At 33.3% G+C, this 24,639-nt stretch overlaps 6 protein-coding genes across 20 annotated transcripts; 4 read left to right on the top strand and 2 right to left on the bottom strand.

The window, feature by feature from the left end:
- The first annotated feature begins 439 nt into the window (after window positions 1–439).
- LOC113849165 (MADS-box transcription factor 1) lies at window positions 440–5,945 on the top strand. Of its 3 annotated transcripts, none has more exons than XM_027478862.1 (8): window positions 440–624; window positions 2,880–2,964; window positions 4,576–4,640; window positions 4,744–4,843; window positions 4,976–5,017; window positions 5,116–5,157; window positions 5,421–5,551; window positions 5,870–5,945. In XM_027478862.1, exons 1-8 carry the CDS (start codon window positions 440–442, stop codon window positions 5,943–5,945), a joined length of 726 nt encoding a protein of 241 aa, XP_027334663.1. The 3 variants fall into 3 exon arrangements, with proteins under 3 accessions (XP_027334663.1, XP_027334662.1, XP_027334664.1); XM_027478861.1 differs by having other exon boundaries at window positions 4,573–4,640; XM_027478863.1 differs by lacking the exon at window positions 5,116–5,157 and having other exon boundaries at window positions 4,573–4,640.
- Window positions 5,946–7,164: 1,219 nt separating this feature from the next.
- LOC113849815 lies at window positions 7,165–11,128 on the top strand. 7 transcript variants are annotated; one of them, XR_003502144.1, is made up of 3 exons: window positions 7,165–7,833; window positions 8,783–8,870; window positions 8,959–9,413. XR_003502144.1 is itself a non-coding variant. In XM_027480001.1 (2 exons), exons 1-2 carry the CDS (start codon window positions 7,464–7,466, stop codon window positions 8,973–8,975), a joined length of 378 nt encoding a protein of 125 aa, XP_027335802.1. In that variant the 5' UTR covers window positions 7,314–7,463; the 3' UTR covers window positions 8,976–11,128. The 7 variants fall into 7 exon arrangements, 3 of the variants coding, with proteins under 3 accessions (XP_027335802.1, XP_027335801.1, XP_027335803.1); XR_003502145.1 differs by having other exon boundaries at window positions 7,315–7,824; window positions 8,959–9,419; XR_003502146.1 differs by having other exon boundaries at window positions 7,381–7,824; window positions 8,756–8,870; window positions 8,959–9,388.
- On the bottom strand, window positions 11,120–11,329 carry LOC113849817. The gene has a single exon (XM_027480003.1). The coding sequence runs from the start codon at window positions 11,327–11,329 to the stop codon at window positions 11,120–11,122; it is 210 nt and encodes a 69-aa protein (XP_027335804.1).
- A 1,510-nt stretch (window positions 11,330–12,839) lies between these two features.
- LOC113851645 (calmodulin-binding transcription activator 4-like) lies at window positions 12,840–21,319 on the top strand. 6 transcript variants are annotated; one of them, XM_027482194.1, is made up of 13 exons: window positions 12,840–12,999; window positions 14,036–14,167; window positions 14,280–14,395; window positions 15,223–15,311; window positions 15,561–15,606; window positions 16,014–16,236; window positions 16,903–17,051; window positions 17,243–17,315; window positions 17,429–17,640; window positions 18,009–18,694; window positions 19,402–19,972; window positions 20,287–20,580; window positions 20,783–21,218. In XM_027482194.1, exons 3-13 carry the CDS (start codon window positions 14,312–14,314, stop codon window positions 20,897–20,899), a joined length of 2,544 nt encoding a protein of 847 aa, XP_027337995.1. In that variant the 5' UTR covers window positions 12,840–12,999; window positions 14,036–14,167; window positions 14,280–14,311; the 3' UTR covers window positions 20,900–21,218. The 6 variants fall into 6 exon arrangements, with proteins under 6 accessions (XP_027337995.1, XP_027337992.1, XP_027337996.1 ...); XM_027482191.1 differs by having other exon boundaries at window positions 12,998–13,527; window positions 20,783–21,319; XM_027482190.1 differs by lacking the exon at window positions 12,840–12,999 and adding an exon at window positions 13,228–13,527 and having other exon boundaries at window positions 17,243–17,333; window positions 20,783–21,297.
- Window positions 21,320–21,702: 383 nt separating this feature from the next.
- On the top strand, window positions 21,703–22,491 carry LOC113851391. Of its 2 annotated transcripts, none has more exons than XM_027481857.1 (2): window positions 21,703–21,939; window positions 22,098–22,491. In XM_027481857.1, exons 1-2 carry the CDS (start codon window positions 21,787–21,789, stop codon window positions 22,485–22,487), a joined length of 543 nt encoding a protein of 180 aa, XP_027337658.1. In that variant the 5' UTR covers window positions 21,703–21,786; the 3' UTR covers window positions 22,488–22,491. The 2 variants fall into 2 exon arrangements, with proteins under 2 accessions (XP_027337658.1, XP_027337657.1); XM_027481856.1 differs by having other exon boundaries at window positions 22,095–22,491.
- Window positions 22,492–23,087: 596 nt separating this feature from the next.
- On the bottom strand, window positions 23,088–24,381 carry LOC113850227 (nuclear transport factor 2A-like). The gene is made up of 2 exons (XM_027480669.1): window positions 23,990–24,381; window positions 23,088–23,476 (listed from the first exon to the last, which is right to left on the bottom strand). The coding sequence occupies exons 1-2, from the start codon at window positions 24,290–24,292 to the stop codon at window positions 23,402–23,404; spliced, it is 378 nt and encodes a 125-aa protein (XP_027336470.1). The 5' UTR covers window positions 24,293–24,381; the 3' UTR covers window positions 23,088–23,401.
- Window positions 24,382–24,639: the final 258 nt, after the last annotated feature.

Raw genomic sequence — 24,639 nt, 5'->3', positions numbered from 1 at the left:
GGCACAAAACTGCTTTTTACTGGCTTACGATTCTTACATTACAATGGTTTTTAATTTATTGATGAGTTTGTTTATAAGGGTCCTTATCATTTTTCTTAATGAAAGCAGAGGGCACAGGGTGATATAGCTAAGCTGAGAGAAAAAGACAGGTAGAGAGAGATTTCATTTTGGAGTTAGCATCCATTAGGGCTTGATAAGGATGGTTTTGCTCAGATTCTTAAGCAAGCTCCAAGGACAATACAACTTCACACCCTCTCTTCTCTGTTTATAAATATACATATAATATACCATACCTACACAGCTACCCCAAATCAAATTTTTCCTTAGATTTTAGTATATTTTGTAAATTTTGTATTTTTTTTAGTGGATATTTGAGTGTAAGAAAGAAAAGGAGAAGAGGGGTTAGTGGGCAGAGAGAGAGAGAGAGAGAGAGAGAAAGATGGGAAGGGGAAGAGTGGAGTTGAAGAGAATTGAGAACAAGATCAACAGACAAGTGACCTTCGCGAAACGAAGAAACGGGCTTTTGAAGAAAGCTTATGAGCTTTCCGTTCTTTGTGATGCCGAGGTTGCTCTCATCATCTTCTCCAATAGAGGAAAGCTGTACGAGTTTTGCAGCAGCTCAAGGTATATATGTGTGTATATATATTCACTAAAATGTAAAAACAAAAACAAATAAATATAGAAGAAGAAAATTTGAAACTTTTTTTTGTTTATTTCTTCTAAAACCATAGGTTATATTTGTATATGTGTATGTGCACATAAAACATACTAGCACCAAAAAAGGAACTGCAGGAAACCTTTCTTGTTCTCCACAACTTTCTCTTCCTTCAAATTTTTTAATGCTTTTGATTCTGCTTCCGAGATCTCCGAAGCTCTCTCTCCCTTTGATTTTTGCTGTTTTCAGTGATTGAAGAGGACCAGCTAGTGTTTGCCAGTTTCTGAAATTTTATTTATTTATTTGAATTTTTTGAGAACAAGAAGCAAAAGTTGATTTTCTTTTTTCACTGTTTAGAGTTTTTCCGTTTCTGTGAATGTCTCGGCGTTTTTAGCAGGTTGAGTATTTCTGTGATGGTGTTGCTGTTAGATCTGCAACTGGAAACGCAAACAAATATAAATATAATAAAACAACGCTGGATCACTGTTGTATTGACTATTCTAACTCTTCCTTGTTCTTTAATTTGTGTTTCCCCAACCCTTTACCTTTCTCTTTCTTACCCTCTTTTGGGTCTCAACCCAGCCATCCAAAATTTCTTTTTTTGCTTCATTTGTGTTTGAATCAGATCTGGTTCAAAAGCTTTTCCCAAAAGCCATTTGGGGTCTGCTCAGGCTTCTTTTCTGTGCAATTCAAGTGTTGGGAAATAAAAAGCACATCATTAATTATTTGTTGTGTGTGATGTTTTAGCAGCCAGTGTCTGCTTTTGGTTTCAGTGTTTAAGAATCACTCAAACAACCAAACCTAACCCAATACCCATGTCTCCTTCTTTTTCATTTTCTTTTACTCAAGCCAAAGGGACTCTCTCATTTACATCTCTGGGCCTAGCTAGGGTTTCTTATATTTCTACAATTAGTTCTTTGTTTTCTCAGTATCTGTCCATTTCTTTCTTCTCTTTGTATATTATTTAAAGCTTTTGTCTTCTTTTTTTTAATTTGCCTTAGCTTGCTAATTTTTCTTTATTATTTATTTATTTTTATCAAGCTTTGTAATTGTACTAAATAATTCTCTGCCTTATAATCTACCTGGGGTTTTCACTTCTTCCTAGATTTTCAACCATGACCAGAAAGCAAAGCTGTGTTTTCGCTTCGATTCAACCACTTGCTTTAGTGTTCGTTTATCTTCATAGGTTATTTGAAAGCAGATGTACGTTTGATGTTTTCTTTTCAATTGATCATTATCATGATGGAGACATGTTTATAACAGGTTGATATACTTATGTTCAATCAGGATCAGAATGGTCTTTTCTTATAGGGCTTCGAGTATACAGTGGATATATAATTTGACCTCTATCTCCTTCTCCATTCTAAGAATACACGCGTTGAAATGTTTTTCATTGAGTTATAAATGTTTCAAAGCCTAGCTAGTGGCTAGACAAACCAACATTTTCTAGACATACATCGCCTTCTCATTTCAAATTTGCTTCTTCTCATTTTCTAGAGCTCTCTCTCTCTCTCTCTCTCTCTCTCACACCCGAACAATGCTATGTTCCCTGTGTCTACTTCTGGGTTTAAGAAGTGAGCTACCTCTTTTGTTATCCATAGGATATATCCGTTTTCTTTAGCATCATTTGATTTTGATACCATCTCTTATTTAGTAATATATAGAAGAAAGGTCTTATATTCACATCTCATGGTGTATTTGGATGCATGATTAATGGCATGTTTGAAACATATAAACAAATTAATAAAATAGATTGTGATACTAAAAAAAATATTTTTACATAACTTTCTATAATAAATTTTATAGTTAAATATCGATCTACCTTGGTGCGTATCAATGGCCTGGGTTTCTCATCACTATTTTGCAGTGGTTTGAAGAACCCCCTTGAACTTTTTCTTAATATATTTGTCTTATAAAAAAGAAAAAATCGATCAACTAACTATAAGTTGTTCTTTGCCTGAGAAAATCAACATCTTTTGGCCAGGTGGAATTAGACTTAAAAGCAACTTTGAGGTCAAAAGACGTTTCGATTTTACTTTTAAATAATATTGTTATAACTCTTGCTAAATAAAACATGTTAACTAAGCAGTAATTTCCTTTTTTTTCCCTCCTTTTTTGAAGCATAAGTACAACTATGTACATCTGTCCTGTAATTATAGAATTATATATTTTGTACACACGATTTTTTGAATGTTTATAAACATTATTTTATCTCAACGTGCAGCATGCTCAAAACGCTAGAGAGGTACCAGAAATGCAACTATGGAGCTCCTGAAGCCAATGTGTCAACAAGGGAAGCCTTGGTATTGGTGAATCATCCCATAATCCCTATTTAATATAGTACTTCTGCATTTAACTTGCCTAATTTGATCACACCAATTTCTTTATGTTTCATTTTTAACTTTTTTTATACATACAAGGGAATACATATACTTATCCTAACTAGTTTGAGCTTGTTGAATTATACAACAGTCTTGACATAATGCCTCTTGCTCTACAATCCATCACGTATTAGGAATATATATGGGTTCGAGATTTTGAAATGGTTTTTCTTTTTATTTCGAAAGAAATCTTCAATCATTTGAATTGTAGTTCATGTCATTACTTGGCTTAAAGATAATAAACCAATTGATCATAAGCCAAACATATATAGGCCTACACTAGCAGGTTATGTTTGCATCATTGAAAATACTATTAAATTAAGAGACATTTTGAAAAGATTTACAGAATTTATTAGAATTTATAAAAATTGTCAATAAGTTTTATAATTTTTTATAGAACTTATAAAAAAAACTTGTTTTAATTTATCAAAATAAGGTTTATGATAAAATTATAACATAACTACTATATGAAATAAAAAAAATTAAAAAAAAAACTTATTCAATAAGAATTGAAGTATTTGCTTAAAGCACAGAATCCTCCTTAGATTTCTGGTGAAATGTGAAATCTTGTTTTCTCGCCAACCCTTTCCCAGCTGCATCTATTTCTTATAGAATCCCTGCTCACACAATCCTCCACTAGACCATAGGTAGTTCTGGTCATCTATATAGAATTTTTTGCCTTCATTTATCTTTCATATTATAGAAATTAATAATGGCAAGTTCCTCTCTCTATTTATTTATTTTTATCAATTAATCTGTTGTGAAGACAAAACTTTGGCTACTGTTCCATGCAAGAGATCTGGATCTCGTGTTTCTTTGTAGAAAATCAAGTTGAAGCAACGGTGCCCTTCAATCTTCAGGCTATGCTTTGGATGGAAAGGTTTTCAGAGAGAAACGGGTTAATTTTTTATTTTTAACTTGAGAAGAATATAAAATTTTATAAAAATAAATAAAAGTATTTATTGAAATGGTAGATGATAGTATCGCTCCTCTTATTCCTTTCTCTAAGTTAGTAGTTCTGCTCTTGATAATTTGATCGAAAAGTATTTCAAAGCAACGTTTACCAGTATGCCTACCTAATTAATTTGTTAAGTTGTTCTTAATTAAATACCACAGAACATATACCAACAAAATTGGTTTCATACTTTAGGGAACACTGGTTTGTTAATGCATAATTGATTCTTCTTTTTTTTTTCGCATGTACGATAAATATTCTTGATTTATACGTATGATAAAAAAAAATCCTGATGTTGATATTTTGCATTAATTTGTGCTTTAAATTTGTAAAACATAAAACTTATATATATATATATATTAAAAAATTAGACTCTTTAATTTGCACACTAAATGTATGAGTCGCCCATTAATATTTTGATGATTGTGTGCGTTCCAAAAAAGGATAATAACTATCCATTTACTTTGTTATCCATCCAACTAGTCAATTAGGGCACAGTTGTCGGTGTCTATACGAATCATCATGTATCTATCTTCTTAACTATATAACAACGTTGATTTTGCTTCCTTGGGTGCATGTAGGAGTTAAGCAGTCAACAGGAATACTTGAAGCTGAAAGCACGTTATGAAGCTCTACAGCGTTCTCAGAGGTATAGGTGCTCCATTATATTTATAAATATAAGCTATATTATACACTTTATATTAATTAAAGTTATGATATTTATATATTTGACTGATACTCTTATTAATTAGGAACCTTATGGGAGAAGATCTTGGCCCTCTTAGCAGCAAAGAGCTTGAATCACTTGAAAGACAGCTAGATTCATCTTTGAAGCAAATCAGATCCACAAGGGTACTCAAGTTTACGTCAAAACATTGTTACATCCTTAAGTCAATCATCTAGGTCAACTCTTCTCTCGGTATTCATATATATGCTTTCCTAACTTTGTGTGTGTGTGTGTGTTTTTTTTTTTTTATCCTATAGACCCAATTCATGCTGGATCAGCTCTCTGATCTTCAACGCAAGGTATCAGAACAGTTTTCCTTTCCTTTGTTAATGTTCTATCTTCTTTCAGCAAGTTCCTCCCCATGCTCACCAGTTTATAAATTATGTCACATGTGAAGGAACACTTGCTAAGTGAGGCAAACACAGCTCTCAGACAAAGGGTAAGAAACATGTCAACCTAATTAATTAAAATTAAAAAATCGCTCAATTAATTTAAGGTTCATATATAGTTCTAATTATATATATGATTTATACTTTTGAAATAATGACCATGGATTAAGATGAGGGAAACAGTTATAGTACTGCATGCATGACCAAAACAATTATTAGGAAGATATGATTTAACAATTAAATTTGAATGCACAAACCCTCCTCAATAACTATTGAAATTTTAAGTGAGTTGTGCATTTATTATTAATTGCAGTTGGAAGGGTATCAAATAAATCCACTCCAAATGAATCCCAGTGCTGAAGATATGGGATATGGCCGCCATCCAGGTCAAACCCAGGGCGATCTCTTTCAACCATTGGAGTGTGAGCCAACGTTACAAATTGGGTATCTACTTTGTTAAATTATTGATTTATGCATAGTTGTAAATTGTATCAGGGACAAATTTTAGTTGGCATGATAATGATGAGAGAAAATGAAAGAATGGGGCAAGAGATTGTAGGGTATGCGTAGTTGTTTGGAATTGACAGAGTCTATAAAGTACAAATAATCCATATATTAGCACACTATTGCATGACAATTTATATTTTGCAATCATGTTAATTAATATTAAGGGGTGACGGGCTAATGGAACAACATATGAACCATAGATGTTATTATATTACATATTCTTAATATTAAAATTTGTTTAAACTTGAAACGCAGATATCAGCCTGATCCAGTATCAGTGGTGACAGCAGGCCCAAGCATGAATAATTACATGGCAGGATGGTTACCATGATAGAGAGATTGTGAACTGTGAAGCATAAATGAAGATCCTGCTGTTTCAATTTTATTTGAAAGGAAAAGAGAAATTTGTGATAGCATGTAATGGACTTATATACACCAGTGTCTACCGTCTAGGAACAATATAAGCAATGTTTTTGTGTGTGCGCTTTCATAAACACCACCTCCTTCCTTCCATCACTCTTTCTTCCCTTTCATAATAAAATTATTGTTTGCACCCTTTGCCTTTTCAATATCTACCAATCACCTCAACTTTTCCGTGTGCTATCTCTTTAAAAGTTGTGTTTTTCTCTTCTCAACTTTTGGGACAAAACTTATATAGATATTATTATTGTTATTTTTCAATCACAATGTTTCAATAGAATTAGAATTAAAACTTATGTAAGAATTAGTAATGTCGTAGTTTTAGAAAATTATAAAACAGATTCTATTGCCATTTTAAAAATATTACAAAATAGTTCCTAAGCTTAATTTTTAAATATTAAAAAATAGTCCTTTTAATTTATCTTTTTCTTACTTTCAGCACCTCTCCTTTGAAACCGTCTCACCCGTAATAGTATGAACACTAATTACGTAGGATCTGTGAATTTCTATTTTATTTCATTCATTCCATATCACCGTAGACCAGACATGTAATTAAGGTCTGTTTGGTAAAATATTGGAACACGTCCAAACTCGTTTTCCTATTAGAAGCATGAATTCAAGAAAATTTTCTGCTGAACAACCTTGATGAAATTTCATCTATTAACTTTTTTTTTAATCTCCGAGAATTATATTATCTTCAAAAAGGATTTAGGATGACAATAATAATTATCATAATAGTACGATGAATGACTATTGAAAAGAGAATTTGAATAGTTATCGTGACACGCATAATTCACGTCAAACAAATTGTATTGACTTATTTGAAGCGAAGGAGGCTTCACCAGTTGTCGAGTTCTTGAAAGACCAACAACAACAACAACAGGCATCACAAACATTTTTATTCATTAAAATTGGAACAAGATAAGGTCTTACGTCAGTCATAAGAATAATAGTTTTTTAGTAAACTAAAAAAAATATAAATAATAAAAAAATATGAACAATATAATTGTCACTTCCCATTCCATGACCATGAATGACGTGTACCAATCTAATCGCTTAGCATGCTTCCAGATAAAGTACCCTCTTTCCTTCTTGGCATTCCTACCCAAATCACTTTGTTTTTTGTGTTATATATCCAAAATCCAAACCAAATCCAAATCCAAACATCGTTATTGCTGTTCAACATAACCAATCCAATACCCTTTTCTCTTTTTCGTTCATCCATACATATCATTTTAATTTTCAACGTCAAAATTCGTTTTTTTTTGTTTCTTCAACACAAAGCAAAGCAGAGGTCAAGCAAGTTACAGCAAGTTTATCCAATTGCCTCGTTTCTAGCAATACCCACCTCCCTTTTGTTTATTTATTAATTATTAAATTCTTCTGTTTCATCAAATTTTGACAAAAAGTAAAAGAAAAAAGAAGAAAGATGATGAGAAGAAGAGAAGAAGAAGAGCAATCTCGAGCTTTATGCGAGCTCTCTGCTCTCGTTTTCAACCTCATTCGATCACCTCCAACGCCGTTAACTTTCTCCGATCATGTTCCGGGGCCGCCGTCACGGCGTTCGCGGCAGCCTCAGATCTCGCCGGCGGGGTTTGCCTCGCTGCTTCTCGGAATATCACTGGCTTTGATGCTTTGTGGATCGGTGACGTTCTTCATAGGGTTCATGTTGATGCCGTGGGTTCTGGGATTGGTGATGGTCCTCTACGTCGCCGGAATCGTCTCCTCTATCTCCGTCTTGGGCCGTTCCATTCTCTGTTACGCCACCGCGCCACCGTCGCCGCGTACGGGTATTCCCGGTTAGATAATTATTATTCAAATTTCTGGATTTCGAAGATGATATTTGGTTTTTGTTTTTGTATTTTCTTGTAAATGCAAAGTTTTTATTTTGTATTTGGCAGAACTTAATTTAAATTATTAAGCTTAATTAAAATTTGGGTTTGAATTAATTTTGATTAAAGATTTTATGTTGAAAATATATTATAGTGAAAAGAATTAATTCTGAATAGTTTTCAAACGGAGACTGAAACAGAGTTGCAGTGTTTAGTTTTAGTGAAACAAAATTTAATGATAACGTTTTTCACTGTCAGGAAACGGAAAATTTTGTACATAGCTTATAGATGTTTGTCTTTTTCCTAGGACTAGTATTTGATTTAAAATTTCGTAAAATCAATATTAATGGAATTGATTTTAAACTATAGAGAACATGATTGTCTAAATTAATTTTGTGTTGTAATGAATGTTTTATTAAAATTAATGTTCTAACTTCATAATAATAAACATGACTAAGTTTCATTATGCTTTCTTAGAAAGCTAGTTACATGGATGGTTGGTATCAAAACCACAGCAATTGTAGAATTCTCCATAACCTTACATTTTAGGGCAGGGGTCTCTGTTGAACATGAAAAGAAAGGCTATGCATATTAGTTTTGTCTTAAAAGTATTTCGATTTAGAACAAAAATTGAGAAAACTGTATCCATTTTCTTTTCTGGATATTCTTATTGGGAAATCTTTGTTAATTTGGTATGCAATTTATGAGAAGATTGCAAGATATCTGGGTGAGATGTTCAGAACAGGTTCAATGGGGTGCATTTGTTAAAATCAACCTAGCTAATTGGGTAAATTGTGCCACGCTTACAGTAATATTTTACTTGTCTTTTTAATTTACTCTTTTTTATGTCCATTAATTGGTTTTGATTCATAGCCTACATAAACTGCAGCTCATCGCTTCCACTTTGAAAAACTAGGCTTAAATATCATGTTTTGGTCGTAAAGTTTTGAACTCACCCTTTGTTCTGGTTTATCTACCTGATGGGACATTTATCTTCATTTTGGGTATTCATTTTCAACTTCTTATTATTATTCCTTGAATCATGAGCCTGACCCTAATGGCTTAATTAATAAAGTTTGTTGTTGCTTTCAGAGTGGAAGCTTTTGTGAAGTGACAAATGGAGAGTGAAACTGAGGAGTACCATAGTGGGTTTTGTGCTGCCTCACGCAACCTATTGAACATTCAAGTTACTGAAGATTGCAGAGCTTGTCCTTTCATTAGATGCAGAATCATGGATAATGGGCTCTTAAATTACTCAACTTTGGGGATATGGCTTCTCTGTGCATTAGAAACAGCCAAGTAAAATTCTGAAGGGTATTGAAGGGTTGTTCCCAGATTCCTTCTTTCGTTATCAATTACTTTATTTAACTTAATTTGCACCCTCTTAAATTCTTAAGCTTATGCTGTTGAATTTCCTTTGGTTCAGTTCTAAACTTGGCATATATTATGTAGAAAGAGAAGGAAAACATGATTTGACTCCTGAAACGGGGGTTGTATCGGATTAAGAAGAATATTTTGGAATCTAATGGTTGCTGGGTCTGTAGCATTAGTAGCTGATATTATTTATTTGCATATTGTTTTGATGTTGGATTATTGTGCACTCTTGTGACATGCTTAAAGAAAGGTTCGAATATTTTAAACATTTCCTATGCAACTTCAAAATTTGATTGATGGAGTAAAGAAAGACATTTCTTGGCATTTAAAAGTGATAGAATCTTCACTTGGTTTCTTAAAATGTATATTTTTGTTTAGATGCTTTGTTTATCTGAATTCAAACACCATCTATTCCTTGTGAAATTTTCAACTTTAAATAAATTAATTATTAAACTAGTGTTTAAAGGTTATCAACTTGCAACAAAAGCTGATAGGCTCCTTTAAATTTTTCAAGTTGTAAAAAGGAAAGAACTCTCACTTTGATAATTACTATATGCGTTATGATATTAATTTCTTAAAAAAATTATCATGATATTGCCTTTTAAGTACAAAAAGCATTACCATACTAACAAATTTTTCGAGTATGTAAAACTTACAAATGAAAAAAATGGATGACTTCATCATCAACAATAAATTATACTAAATGAAAATAAATTAATTTTTTAATTAGTTAAAGTTGTTTAAATTAAATCAAGACATGTCGTCTCTATTCATATGGTATGTCAAAATTTAAAATAAAATTTTAAGATAAATGCGATATACATATATTTTTAGGAGAACAAATTGAGAATTTTTACTATAAGAAATTAAGAATTAAAGCAAAGTGACCACTTTATTATAGGGAAAGAAAGAAATATCAAGAATAGATAGATTCAATTTATTATTATAAAAAAAAAACTATATTTAAATTTGTTAGGTTTAGTTGAAGTAATTTTTAAAAATAAACATTTATCTTGATTAAATTTTAAAAAGCCTTAAAAATTAAGTAATTTTTTATTTAAATGAAATTAAACACGCCATAAATATAGGGTACCAGCATTTGAATTAATGCTTATTTTTAGTGCAAATTTGATATGTCCAACTACTAGAATAAAGTGCTAGATTTAGTGAGCATTTGATTTTTTTTATTGGAATAGAATCTAATGGTTAACGAACGTTTAACCTAACAAAACCAATCATTCTTCATTCCATCCACAATCATAACCTAACCAAAAAAAAAATCATAATCCTTTATAAGAACAAGTGTAATAATTTTTCAACGAGTAACTAAAGAAAGGCTAATTGTTAGTTATAGTTAGAATAAAAAATGTGGCGTTTGTATTACATAATGACCCTTTTATGTTCTTAATTTAGATAAAAAGTATTTGGGTTAGTCTTCTATGTAGTAACAAAAATAGCCCTTAAACAACAGGGTTTTTAATTAATTTCAAGGGTCAAGTGCGAGAATCCAGTTATAGTAAATCAAATTAAAATCACTACTCCCACTATGGTAGAAACAAAAAAGAGACAACACCAAACGTTGTTCCTTTTTCTTCTTTGTTTTTAACTACACTCAAAAGTACGAGGAGAAAACAAATAGCATATGTAAACATAAATTGATCCATCCGCAATTAATTTAATTAAAGAAAACAATATCAAAACATAAAACATCAACAACATAGGATATGAGGTTGTGCATGAATCCATTCAACCACTCTATCCAATCCAAGTGCTCCTATGCAAGAATCTCAAAGGGCAGAGAGAAGTAGAATTAAAAGAAGAAGAACATGTATATAAATTAAAACCTTAATAAAAGAATAGAATAAAGTAGAGGGGTTGATTAGCCAGTGTAGATATGCACACCAATAGCAATAAGAAATATGGTGATGAGGCCAAAGAAGATGATTGTGTGAACCAAAATAGACATGGCACTGGTTTGCATGTTCCCAAACTCAACCACTCTATTCTTCCCTGGCAATTGAAACAACAAACCAGGGCTTAGCACCACAAACAGCACCACTGCTATCACCACTGGACCCCAATCAGCCATTGGCACCAAAGTAAATACAAAATTGAAGATGATATCTTAGCTTCAAAATCTTATATAGTGAGTGGAATAATTATAAAAATTTGTTAGCGTTTGGTGCATGTCTTAGTCAATAGTGGGGTGGCTGATGTTAAAGCAATGGTCACGTGGCAGCACAACCTGAATCGACCTTTTCGTATGGCTTTTGATTGATGGAAGAACATACTAATAAGATAAGATCGAATCAATTAATTTTTGTCTCACCAGTTGAAATTAATCGAATGATTCAAATGTTGGTGTTGTGTGACACTGTTTATGCGAACCATTGCCTAGCTGGACACGTTACCCTGTGGAAATACAGAAAAGGGGAAAATAATAATTTTTTTATTTCATTGTCTAAAAATTATATAAAATTTGATGTACTAAAAACAGTACACTGAAAAAATGATAATCTATAACAGTAAGAATAACACATTATTGCATGTAGAAGCAAGGAATTATAGCCACCCATTTATGTTTACAAACCTGGGCCACTGGGCCATTGGACCTTCTTTCGGCCCTGTCTTTTCTGCCTTTTAAGTAATGACAAAATTGTTATTAAAAAAAAAAAAAAAACCTTGACGCTGCAAAAGCAAGACTAAAAAGGTTGTAAAAGAATACGATCATGTATTATGTATTAATGTTCAATTTATTTAAATTTTTTGCGTATAATTGTAAAAGTAATATAATATGATTCAACAATTAAAATTATAAATTTTATATTTTATAAAAAAATTATTGAATAAAGTAAGCGTTTAAACTTATATTTAGATAAGACATTTTTAAATTCTTACTATTTATATATATGTATAGAAAGAAAATGTAATTTTAAAATATTACCTAATTTTAATTAAATAATTTTTATACTAAACAAAAAAATTTAAAGTCACTTCTTTTTAGAGAAAATTTAAAATTCTCTCTATTATGTTTAACCTTTTATATTTATTATTTATAATTTCTTTCATACTTGATTTCAACTCAAATCATCCTCCATTATTGCTTTCTTCTATTTTATAAAATAAGCCTTAAATGAAAAAGTATATTTAAATAATTTTTATTTAATAATTATAAAAAATTATAGGAATAAAAGTTAAGAAAATTAAAAATTAAAAAAATACAAAATCTTCTATTATTTCAACCTATAAACTTTTATATTTACATAAAAGTGACACGTGTCTTTTAATAACGGAGAAAAAATAATAATATTTTTGAAAATAGTGTATATAATTTTTTGTGGGTAAAAATATTTATAAACTAAAATAGTAAAAACAAAATCAACATATTTTTAAAAACTCGTATTATTTTATTAAGTAATGCAAGCAATTAATGTTACACGGTTAAACAGATTATCAAAGGATGGACAAGTGGGAAACTTGGAGTTTGAAAAAAGATTGATTCTTCTAATCTCCTCCGTTCGAAAATAAAAAACCAAAGAAAACGGACAATTATTGTCATATTGTATTTATAAAACTGCACTTGCAATTGCATTTGGTGTAAATCTCAAAAGGAAGTGAAGGCTAAGTCAACGTCAATCCAGTCAACGTCAACTCAAGTAGTGCTTAGCACTTAGCCACGACCACCTCGTATTGCACTTGATGCTATTTTGCTCTGTTACTCCGACTTCACGTTACTCACGACTTCACGAGGGAGTTCAGGTCAGCACAACCCACAACACGTATCTACATTTGTTCACACCTTATCTATATTTCTCTTCATTATCAAACCCAAAACAAAAATTTAATTTTTTATATTTTAAGATTAAAAAATATTACTTTTAATACTATTTATTTCTTAATCGCGTATATTAACTTATTTATATAATATTATAATTTTTAAAAATTTAATTATGACCTATAAACTTGGAAAAAATAAAATGAAAGAGCATTACATGAAACGACAAAAGAAAAAAGTTAACGACTATACTTGGAAGAAGTGATTGCTGAAGGTTTGAGTTAATTGAGATTCAGAGTTGAGTGGAAAATATGCTTAAAATTATATCTCACTAAACCTTAGCCAAAGCAAGGGATCACTGTTCGAGTCTGTGGTTTGTTAAGTTTGATTTGTGCTGGTGATGATTGGTGAATCTGAAGCAGAACCAAACAAGTCCTTAGTCTCCGTTGCAAATGCAACTTCTCCGTTTCTAATTCTTCTTTCCTTTACGCCATCAATTAATATGCCACCTGGTAAAACCATTCTCTTCCTAATTTTTGTTATTCAATTTTACTTCCTATTAGCTATGTTTGGTTTCATAAGTATACACCATACTATAAATCAATTTGATGCATAAGGTTGTTTTTCTGTTAAATTTGACTTGGTTTGATTTTCTCCTGCGACTTGTCTATGTCTCTGCAACTTTGTTTATAAAGTGTACCATGCACCCTTCGAGTGGAATATGAATGGTAGTTGTTTGGACCATACTGTATAATCTACTTTGAGGACGACACATCATTTATTTTACATCATAGTTTTTACAATTATTGTCCTTCCTAGTGATATGGAGGAGTAATTCATTGGTATAGTACTGATATAAAGTAAAGCGTTATCAGCGTGTGGTCAACATTAATGGGCCAAATTTCTGAATGATTCACATTTCAAATGATTATTCCATGAAAAAGGAAGAAAGAAAGAAGAAATAATAGGAAGCGTTCTGAATCAGTGGATGATTTTGACACTGTTAATTTGTCATGGAAGGTTTGGAATACAACATTGATGATCTGTTTCAAGAAGCTAAGAGAAGATGGCTCAAGCCTGTAGAAGTGCTTTACATTTTACAGAATCACAAGAAGTGCGAGTTCACTGACAGGCCCCTTCATCAACCAACTGGTAACATCCTTGTGCCCTTTATGAAAATTGTTGAAAGAAGTGAATGGCTGTTTTTAGTGATTCTTGCATGTTACTGATTGTCAACTTCATTGCCAATTGACTTTCTTAATAGGAGGATCCCTATTTCTGTTTAATAGAAGAGTTATGCGTTTCTTCCGTAAAGATGGTCATAACTGGCGGAAGAAAAAAGATGGAAGAACTGTGGGAGAAGCACATGAACGGCTTAAGGTCTGTTGAAAGTGTTTGTGATGTTATGATCCTTAATTTTTTTTTGCATGAGGGTGAGCCTGGGCACTAGTACAGTAAGGTTACTGCAGCTCATGTTAGCCCCTACCATCTTCCCACTTTTGACATGCTTTATGATGTATGTAAATGCTGCAATTTGCACTACCAAATTCCTTTCTTTTGGTCTCACATAAGAATTATGCAGGGACAAAATGAGATGGAATATATAGTAATTGCTGTGTACTAATAGCAGTCTTCTACCAATTTGAATTTGAGCTGCTTCTACTTCATTGCTTTCCTTTTAATTTGTTGGAGGAAATTGATTAATAAAAATTTGACATTGATGCTATTATGCCTCGCATGCATGATGTATTTCTACTAGGCTTTTGTTCATTTTCTTGCATTAAATGCAAAAGGCTGCAAATGTTTACTGTAGGTATTAGAGATGGAATTATAGTCCATAAATCTACTAAATTATTAAGAAGAAATATTCAAATTTCAAAAATATTGAAACAAAGTATTATTCATAAAAAATTAAAGATCCTTGTTAGAAATTTCATTTTCAAATCACTTTCCTAGTCTTCTCTGCACCATAGATAGCTTCGAAAATGCTTTTGGAGAAACAGTAAGTACTTTGTTTGTCTAGCACTCATTATGTACAGAGTTGTAACAAAGCATTGAGACGTAACTGATACTGGTATTGAGCAAGTTTTGGATTTAAATATAATTCACTTTTTTCTGCTATATTGATGTCTTTGTCTTTGTCTTTTGATAGATTTTTATGTATTGATTTTCTCGATCTGATTGATCATACTAATCTGTATGATTAGGTTGGAAATGTTGAAATCCTAAACTGTTACTATGCACATGGAGAGGAGAACCGTACTTTTCAGAGACGGAGCTATTGGATATTAGACCCGTTAGTAAATTTTAACTATTATCTGGCCACAAGTCATTTTATTATGCTTGCCACTACTTGTTGTATCTTTTAAAATCTACATAAAAAAAGCTCATCCTAAAGGTAACCTCAATTACCAAGATAAAATTACATTAACTGTGAAACACAATCAACCTTCAGTATACATAACTAATTAAGTGTTTGTTTGCTTGTTAATATGTTATTGTAATGGATGTTCATATTTGCTCATACACTGTTGTTTCTTGACAGGGAATATGAGCATATTGTTCTTGTGCATTATAGAGAAACAAGTGAGGTGAGTTTCCAAAACATGATCAGATAAACATAATATGGTACTTGCAGCTTAATAGAAGTGTGAAAAATGGAGGCAGGAATCCTTTTTGTGCAACAAAGCTAACTATCCTAAACTCCTAACATGTTTCTGAAATGTTACTTGAAGCACTTCTACCTTTTCGGTGTTCTCATTTTATTGTTTTTCTTTTGAAATTTCAATCCTCTGTATTTTCCTTGTAAGTGTAAAGGAGCATTTCCCCTTGTAAGATCAATTTTCCTCTTGTATCTCATTCTTTAGACAATTGTTTCAATCTTCCTCTCACATTTGTTGCTATCTCTCTTCTATTTTCTTAGTTTGTTCATCGCTTGGGAATTTTATCAGCAGACTGGGCTGGAGTTGACATTACTGTTTACACACACATTTTGCAGGGGAATTCTGAACCTGTCACACAGTTGTTACCAGGTTCCTCTCCTGTGTTCAGTCAGAGTCATAGCTCACATACTACTCATAACCGAGGGACAACATCCATGTTTGATGATTCATATGAGCCTAATCAGAATTTCTCCAGTCTTGGGTCAGTAGAAGTTACCTCCTCTGACACACAAGCTTTACGCCAATTGGAAGAGAACTTGAGTTTGAATGAGGAAATTTGTAAGTGTTTCAATTCAATTAAGTAACATATGCTGGCTGCTTCTTCCACCCTCAGCTGATTTTCTATGACCGTTGAGTTAAATTTATAATAAACGTGCTTATTTTAAGTTGTCCAAGGCTGGCATAGCCATATCTTCTATACTTCCAATTTGGTACTGGTACCATCCTTTATTATAATCTTTCTTTAGGTGAAACCCATTTCCCGGATTGTTTCATGTGAATCTTAAAAGCCATGTAGCATGATTATTGTGAATCAGGTACCTGAAAATAAAAAGGTTCAAAATCAGAGTCTCACAATTAGGTTTCTTGTATCTAGAATCGCTCTAGTTGGAGCTCAAAGGATCTTCATAAAAATATATTAACCATGTGGAACATCTTTAAATATTTAACTCCATATGCTATGTAATATGTAAAGTTGTTTATCCGCTTTTGTGCTTGAGAAATTAAATTAAAAATGTGCTCAGACATTGATCATTGAAGTGTTTCATTGTAAATCAGTTATTCATCCACTCAACTTTTCTTTTGAAACTGGGACATTCAGCTTTAGATCACATTCAATTTATTTAAAAAACCTTTGTAGTCGTTTTCTCTACTCCTTATTATAGTTAAACATTGACTATAAAGATAGCAAAGCAAAATCTTCTGAAATTGGTGCATTTTCTGTAGATGACACTGATAAGTATTATCAAGAATTACTTGACGACTATCCTGACGGAAATGAAAAAGCTATGTCCTGGATGGAGGTGCTGGAATCGTGTAAGCCCTCATCTGTGACCAAGTTACCAGATCAACATGCATACCAGGCATTTGAAAATGTGAGTATTTGTAAGACATATTTCATGCTGTTAAGAGTTTATAATTTATGTTTGCTGGAATGTGCAAATAATTTATGTATTGCTGCACCTTTTGAAACAATTTTATCATTTAAAGCTGTCATTTAGATTCTATTTGTGTTAAGCTTTCTTTTGCAACTTGTAAAGAAATATAATTTCTATGCTTAAAACAGGAAATGTCACTATCTTCTTCTGGAAGGGGAATGATTGCAAACCAGGATAACAATCACTGGCTAAACATAAACAGTAATAATGCTGAAAACTGTATGACTTACTTTTACTTTAAATTACAAAAGAATTTCCCTTTTTGGCACATAATAAAATTTCTTCCATCCCTCCTTAATGTCCAATATCACCAGCTGTTTTCTCATTTCCTCAAGACGTTGATGGAGTCAAATTTCCTCCATATTCTTATGGAGAAACTCGAACTAATTATAACTACTATGCAACATTGTTTGACGAAATTCAAGAACCTCTGGGTGTAGATTCAAGCTTGACTGTTGTACAGAAACAGAAATTTACTATTAGGGCAGTCTCCCCAGAATACTGTTATGCCGCTGAGATGACAAAGGTTTGTGACTTTAATTTCAACACTTATTATGCCCCATGTAATGATTTCTGATTCTTTGCATTAGGGAATATTATCTGCTGAATAATGAAAGTGTAATTACTTTTCGGTGCTTATCACTTACTGCTTAGCTTTATCTATGTTCCTGTAGTGCTTTAAAATGCATACACAACATGGTTCAAATATGTATGAAATTATTTTGGTATAATGTAATGATATATATAATAATTAGGGAATTGTCATGTAAGCTCTTAGGGCTATACTTTTTCTCTACGCTCTTTCCTTTCCAACTTTTTTTGTTTTCTGGATGATATGATGTGCATAATATTATTTTTTTATTTGAATACTAAACTCCAAAGTTCTATGAACAGGTGATCATTATTGGGACATTTCTCTGCTCTTCCTCGGATTCTAACTGGGCTTGTATGTTTGGTGATGTTGAAGTTCCCGCCGAGATAATTCAGGATGGCGTAATCTGTTGTGAAGCTCCGTTCGGTCTACTTGGAAAGGTTAATCTGTGCATTACTTCAGGAAATAGGGAGCCATGCAGTGAAGTCAGAGAGTTTGAGTTTCGAAAGAAGACCACTAGTTGCACTCGCTGTAATTCATTGGAAACAGAAACCGGTAGTAGTCCAAAAGAGCTTTTATTACTTGTTCGATTTGCAGAGATGCTCCTTTCTGCTTCAACTACAAAGGATGACAGCATAGATTATGGAAATCATCCTTCAAGAAAACAGAAAGATGATGATGATGATGATTCATGGAGTCATATTATAGACACACTGTTGGCTGGCAGTGGAACATCATCTGGTACTGTTAACTGGCTTCTTGAAGAGTTGCTGAAGGATAAGCTGCAACTCTGGCTTTCTAGCAGATCTCATGAAAGAGATGAAGGGACGGGCTGCTCTTTGTCCAAGAAAGAGCAGGGAATTATACACATGGTTGCTGGGTTGGGTTTTGAGTGGGCCTTGAACCCCATTCTAAGTTGTGGTGTGAATATAAATTTTCGGGACATCAATGGACGCACTGCTCTTCATTGGGCTGCATGGTTTGGGAGGTAATAAAAAATTGAACTGTTGATATTGGCATGCAATTGTGATAGCATCTTTCTTTCAAAGATAACAAAATATGCTTGATAAAATCTGTTTAGAAACCTTTCCTTTATCCTTAAGAGAAGCGAATACAGATACAAAGAAAGAGAACAAGAAGCACTGGTAGAGCCTGTCTCTAATACCTACCCAGGTAGTCAAGTGTTAGAAATTGATGGCTTCATTTAGGGTGCAGTAAACCACATGTAATAGGATGCTTCACATATCAGAAATCATTGGGGAAGCTTCAATCATTATTGAACATGTTATAAAGCCTTATCAATCATAGCCAAGTGCCTAGTTTTTTATTTCATCAACCACCCAGCCTTTTTCCACATATGGGATCAGCTACATTAATTAAATAATGACATTGTGTTGGGCCAAAAACAAATCTTTTGTAAAGGTCAGTTAAATAAAAGTTTTTCTCAATGGTTTCTCTTGGAGTTTACTTTGGCCTTCCCCTCTTGCTATTTATTTGGCTGTCCTACTCTATATGACTAATTCTTCTTTTTGAGGCCTCTATTGGTCTTCTCACATGACAAAACCATCTTAAAACCAGATTATGTCATTAATGATATTAAGATTAAAACTCCTGCTTATAGAGGCCTGAATAAATTAGTTGTTCCATTCTAAGTGTTCTGGAGTTGTGTCACTGAAATATTTTATTCCATGATAGGGAAAAAATGGTTGCTTCACTTATAGCTTCGGGTGCATCTGCTGGAGCTGTGACAGATCCAACTTCACAAGATCCAACTGGTAAAACTGCTGCATCTATTGCAGCCAGCCATGGCCATAAGGGACTGGCAGGTTATCTTTCAGAGGTAGATCTAACAAGCCATCTGTCATCCCTCACATTGGAAAAGAATGAGATTTATGAAGACTCTTCACTTGATGTCGAGTTAACTGTCAATAGTGTCTCTAAGGAAAATTTTGTAGCCAGTGAGGATCAGGTTTCACTAAAAGCTTCATTAGATGCTGTCAGAAATGCAGCTCAGGCAGCTGCACGGATACTGGCTGCTTTTCGTGCACATTCTTTCAGAAAGCAAAAAGAAAGAGAAGCTGCCGCTGCTGCAGGTCTAGATGGGTATGGTATTGCTGCAGGTGGCATTGATGATACCATTTCAGTGCTTTCTGCTCGGAGCTTACATGATTGCAATCTAGCTGCCTTATCAATTCAGAAGAAATTTCGAGGTTATAAAGGTCGCCAAGAATTCTTAGCATTCCGCAGAAAAGTAGTTAAGATACAGGTAATAGATAATACATTACCGATTTATCTATCCTTGCACAAGCCTCCTAGCCTCTTATTAATTACGCACTTTTAACAATTTTTTTAATAATTAATTACGCTTTTTTTTTTTTCTCTTTTTCGAATTGGTTAAAAGTGCGTAAATGGTGAGTCTTATTACAGTTATGAATTCCAAGAGTTCTGCATGCATGTGGAGAATACTGGCACTAAGATACTTTATAAAATGAATATTGGTAGACATGCACAGGCAAACATCAAACTGCAACTAAAATTTTGTTACCATTAACCTCAGCTTTTCTACATTTATTTGGGCAGGCTTGTGTGAGGGGTTACCAGGTTCGGAAGCATTACAAGGTAATATTATGGGCAGTTAGAATCATGGACAGGGTTGTGCTACGATGGCGGAGAAAACGAGTTGGTTTACTAAGGGTTCAGCGAGAAGTGGAATCAGGTGAAGAAAGTGATGATGAAGATTTTCTTAAGGTGTTCCGAAAAGAGAAAGTACATGTAGCAATTGAAAGGGCTTTGAAGAGGGTGCTTTCCATGGTCCAGTCTACCGGTGCTCGTCAACAATATAGTCGCTTGCTTCAGATGTATCGTCAAGCCAAGGTAAATAAACTAATAAAAGCAAGAAACAATTAATAGGTCTTTTGATGTGTCTATCAGTTATGCCACCTTTTGCATTCAGATTGAGCAAATAGTAACTAATTGTTAATGCGTAAGGCTTTCATAATATTGTGCATATATCTTTACTATGAGAGGCAACAATAAGATGATAGTAACTCTTGCAATGTTTTCAATTCTTTTACAGGTTAAACATGGCAGCACGACTGATGAACCACCCTCATCAACCTCGGCTGCGGATGTTTCCAATATAGAAGATGATGATTTGTCTCAATTTCCCTGGGAAACGATCCTGTCTTCCTAGTTTTTTCTCTTATTTGATAAATTTCTGGCTTCACTGTTTATGTGTTATTTGTATCTGGATGTGTTGAAGAAGCTTGGTTTTAGTTTGTCAGTCAGTCTAGGTTGTATATAGTAAGTGATAATGGCGATGGATGTATTCATATGTACAAAATGTCCTTTCAATGCGAGCAGCATATGATTTCAAATTCAAGGGATTTCTGTTTTTAAAACAGTTTTGTGTTTTTAAAAATTCAAGGGATTTGTGTTAGAATTAATTTTTGAAAACAGAAAACTATTTTAAAAACAGAAATTAAACATACCCGAAGTTTCTCTTATTTTTTCTTTGCAAGTCCTAGTTTTTGTCTCAATTTAGCCGTTTCTGGTGGCAGCTACTTATAAAATTTTTACACTAAATTAACTTACGTATTATGCATTAGTAACTCATTAAATATGAAGCGTCAATAGATTGATTTGATAAGAGTGCAACAATTTTCATATCAATAATAGAAGATTAAATCAAAGGGGTTAATTATTTTACGTGTATATACACGGACATACGTAATATAACAATTAAATGATGATTTGGGTGCATGTTCCTTCATCAATGGTTTGGACCACATATCAAGACTCAATTTAAGGACCCCACCCAACATCACAACGATGATTTTCTAGTAAGGCCAAGGCATTGTGATGTGAAGACAAATTTCCCATAAAAAGGTACTAGCACTAACCCCACAGGGAAAGTTGGATGATGCTAGAGATGAAGAGAAGGCATAACAAAACCAATATGCCACGTCTCTCTCTCACGTGTTTTCATTCAATAATAGAGATGTTGACGGTGGGTGAGAACCGACAGAGAAAGAGCCTTTATTATTGTAAAGTCTATACAAAAATTTGTCTCCGGTGGCGATGGAACAAGATCGAAGGCTTGAGCTCATAGACCATGCAATTCAGAAGCTTATACTCGACAACAGAGACGAAGTCCAAGGATCCCAACATAACCATAACCATCACGACGCTGAATACCAACTCGCTCTTGCCCACTTACTCTCTGTCTCTCAGGTATCTGCAATTCATGTCACACCACACACAACATGCGAGCTTCATTTTCATCCTTATATATGGTCTTTTTTGTTATAAAGTTTGTTAACTATCTTAATATTTAATGGCATGCGTTAATATTTGATAACATACATGCATGCATGCTCAATTATTAGCAGTTGGAAATGTTGAAAGGAGATGAGACAGTTAAGAAGCAATCCGAAGCTTGTGTGGTTCAGAAAACAGAAAGCGAGAATGAGGATGGTGGGGGAAGCGAAAATGAAGAGATAATGAAAGAGCTGAAGAAGGTAAAGAGGCAGAATTTCGTGACCCATTGTCTTCTTTCAGTGATGATTGTTCTAACAGTAGTATGGCAAGTATCAGAGGTATCTCTTATTTTGAAAATGAAAGATGGACTAAGCCACCCTTTTAGATCCTTTGGAAATATGCTGAAAGGGATTGTGAAAGTCCCAGATGTTAATGGCCAGGAAGATGACAACAAGCAACACCCACCACCACAAGAATCACCATCCCTTCCTTCTTTAGGTTTACAAAATGGAAAAGAATGAGACTCTAGTGTTCTCTTCTCATTTATGACCACAGAAATGCCAAGGAACATTTTAAGGTATTGCTTGTATTGTTCATTCCCACTTCTTGTGGTATATGCAACTGTTGGTTGATACGTGTTGCATCTTCTTGTAGCATATTCATGGATAATGAATGCCATTACGATCGTATCCAAAATGTCAAATTTCCCCTAATTTAGATGACAACTGATTAGGAGCAAGGGCTTCATGTCAACATCAATTGCTTTTACAATCCTAATCAGATTCTACGTGTAGTAAACATATTCAATTTACCTCAAAGTCCAAGAGGTATATATCTTTCTTTTTTACTCTCTTATTTATAATATTGTAGTTGGTGTGTGTTAGTCATTCAATGCAAACGTTTACTTTGTATGGCAGTTAGTCATTGAACTGGGAAATGGAAATAGACTTTGACCAAGAGTTGGAAAGGAAAGGGCAAAAGCCTTTGGGCTCACAATTTGAAAAATACGAATATCATATCACTTGCGTACTTCATCGTAGTTTTTCACCACACTACTCTGAAGAAGACAGGTACTAGTTAACATTCTAAGCAACCTCATAATGATATGCTTAAGTTTGTTACTGAATGATGAGAACCAACATTTAGTTTTGGCAATCAAATCAAATACAAAATATATAAATGAGAAGACATGCATAAACAAATTCTAAGTAATAAATTTGTACGGGACATTCGGAGCAAATATATTAGAGTTTTCAACCAACAATATGCATGGATCTTGAACAATTTATCCTTGCAAGCGTTTTGACCAATCACAACAGAAAATGCTAAACACAAGAGGCACAATTATGCGTCCAACACGAACCAAAAAGAACTCATTTTCAATTTCAAATGTCTGAAGTAAAACAGCTGTAGGCAAACTTCTATTTCCATTTCTTCAAGCATAGTTCAAACGGAATATGTCATTCAACACATAATAGCTTCCCTGTGGCGTTGGTATCAAATGGAACATCTGACAACAGAAAGATTAGTAAGTTTAGTCGTCATGATTAAATAGCAATAAACAATAGAAATAAAATAGCAAATCAGTAAATGAACGTGAAGTACCAAAAATAAATTGAGTGCGGATTCAATCCAATCTAAGAATGTAAAAGAGAGTACTTAAATTTTTTTGCCTATTTACCCTCTTTATATTATTTTCCCTTTTAACATCATACATGCTTCTAAACAGTAACAATAATAAATAGCAATTGCAATCATATTAAATTCTTCACTCCTCCTTTTCTTTGGTTACATAAAACATCATTAACAAAAAAGCATCATAAATATCTCAAAATTGGAAAAACAATCCCAATCACTCTAATCACGCATAGGTGGCACTAGCCCTAGATCCAAACAAGTGAACGTGAAGTAAGGGATAGTGAAAATCAAGTAAGACCCAGTAGAGAGAAAAAGAAGGGGAACAAGAAAGATGCGATTTTGACAAAGTTAATCAAGTGGGTAACAGAAAAGCAAAAAGACCAACCTGGCTGAACTTGAGGGCATGCTGTTCGCCGGCGAGTTGGAGGTTGCCGCTAACGAAGACAAGCATGCCGCCGTTGACGCCGGAGGGTTGGGAATCGACGGTGGTGATGGAGTGTTGACACTGTTGGAAGGGAAGAGAGGTGAGTTTGGCGACGATGTTGTGAGAGCCTTGAATCTTTTGACCTTCGAATGAAAGCATTGAACCTTCTTGATAGAGATTAGCGAGAGAAGCACGATTTGCGTCGAAGGTTGAGTAGTAATGTTCAACGAATGCCCTTGCCAGTGCGTCTGGATCCATCGCCATTGTTTCGCCGCCTCTTTCTCTGTTCTCTCTTCTCTCTTCTCTCTTCTCTGCCTCACTCTCACGCACTCTTTTAAATACCAATTCACTCTTCACTCCTTTTGTTATTTTTATTTTTATTTTTATTTTTTAGTAAACCCTCGACTTCACCCTATTATTTTTCTATCTTTTAGGTTTATAAAATTTTTGCGTTAATCTTTTTATGCTATATCTATATTTTATATTTATTGTTTTCTTTTTATATTAAAAAATTAAAGAAAATATTTAAAATTTCAAAAATTAAAATGTTCTGTCATGTAATTTTATTTTATTTTTATAGAATCGTGTCATGTAATTTTGAAGATTTACTT

This window comes from Abrus precatorius, unplaced genomic scaffold (genome assembly GCF_003935025.1).
Source record: "Abrus precatorius isolate BTA unplaced genomic scaffold, Abrus_2018 Scaffold9, whole genome shotgun sequence".
NCBI lineage: Eukaryota > Viridiplantae > Streptophyta > Magnoliopsida > Fabales > Fabaceae > Abrus > Abrus precatorius.
The sequence above is the reverse complement of the archived record's forward strand: the minus strand, read 5'-3'. Positions and strand labels throughout refer to the sequence as shown.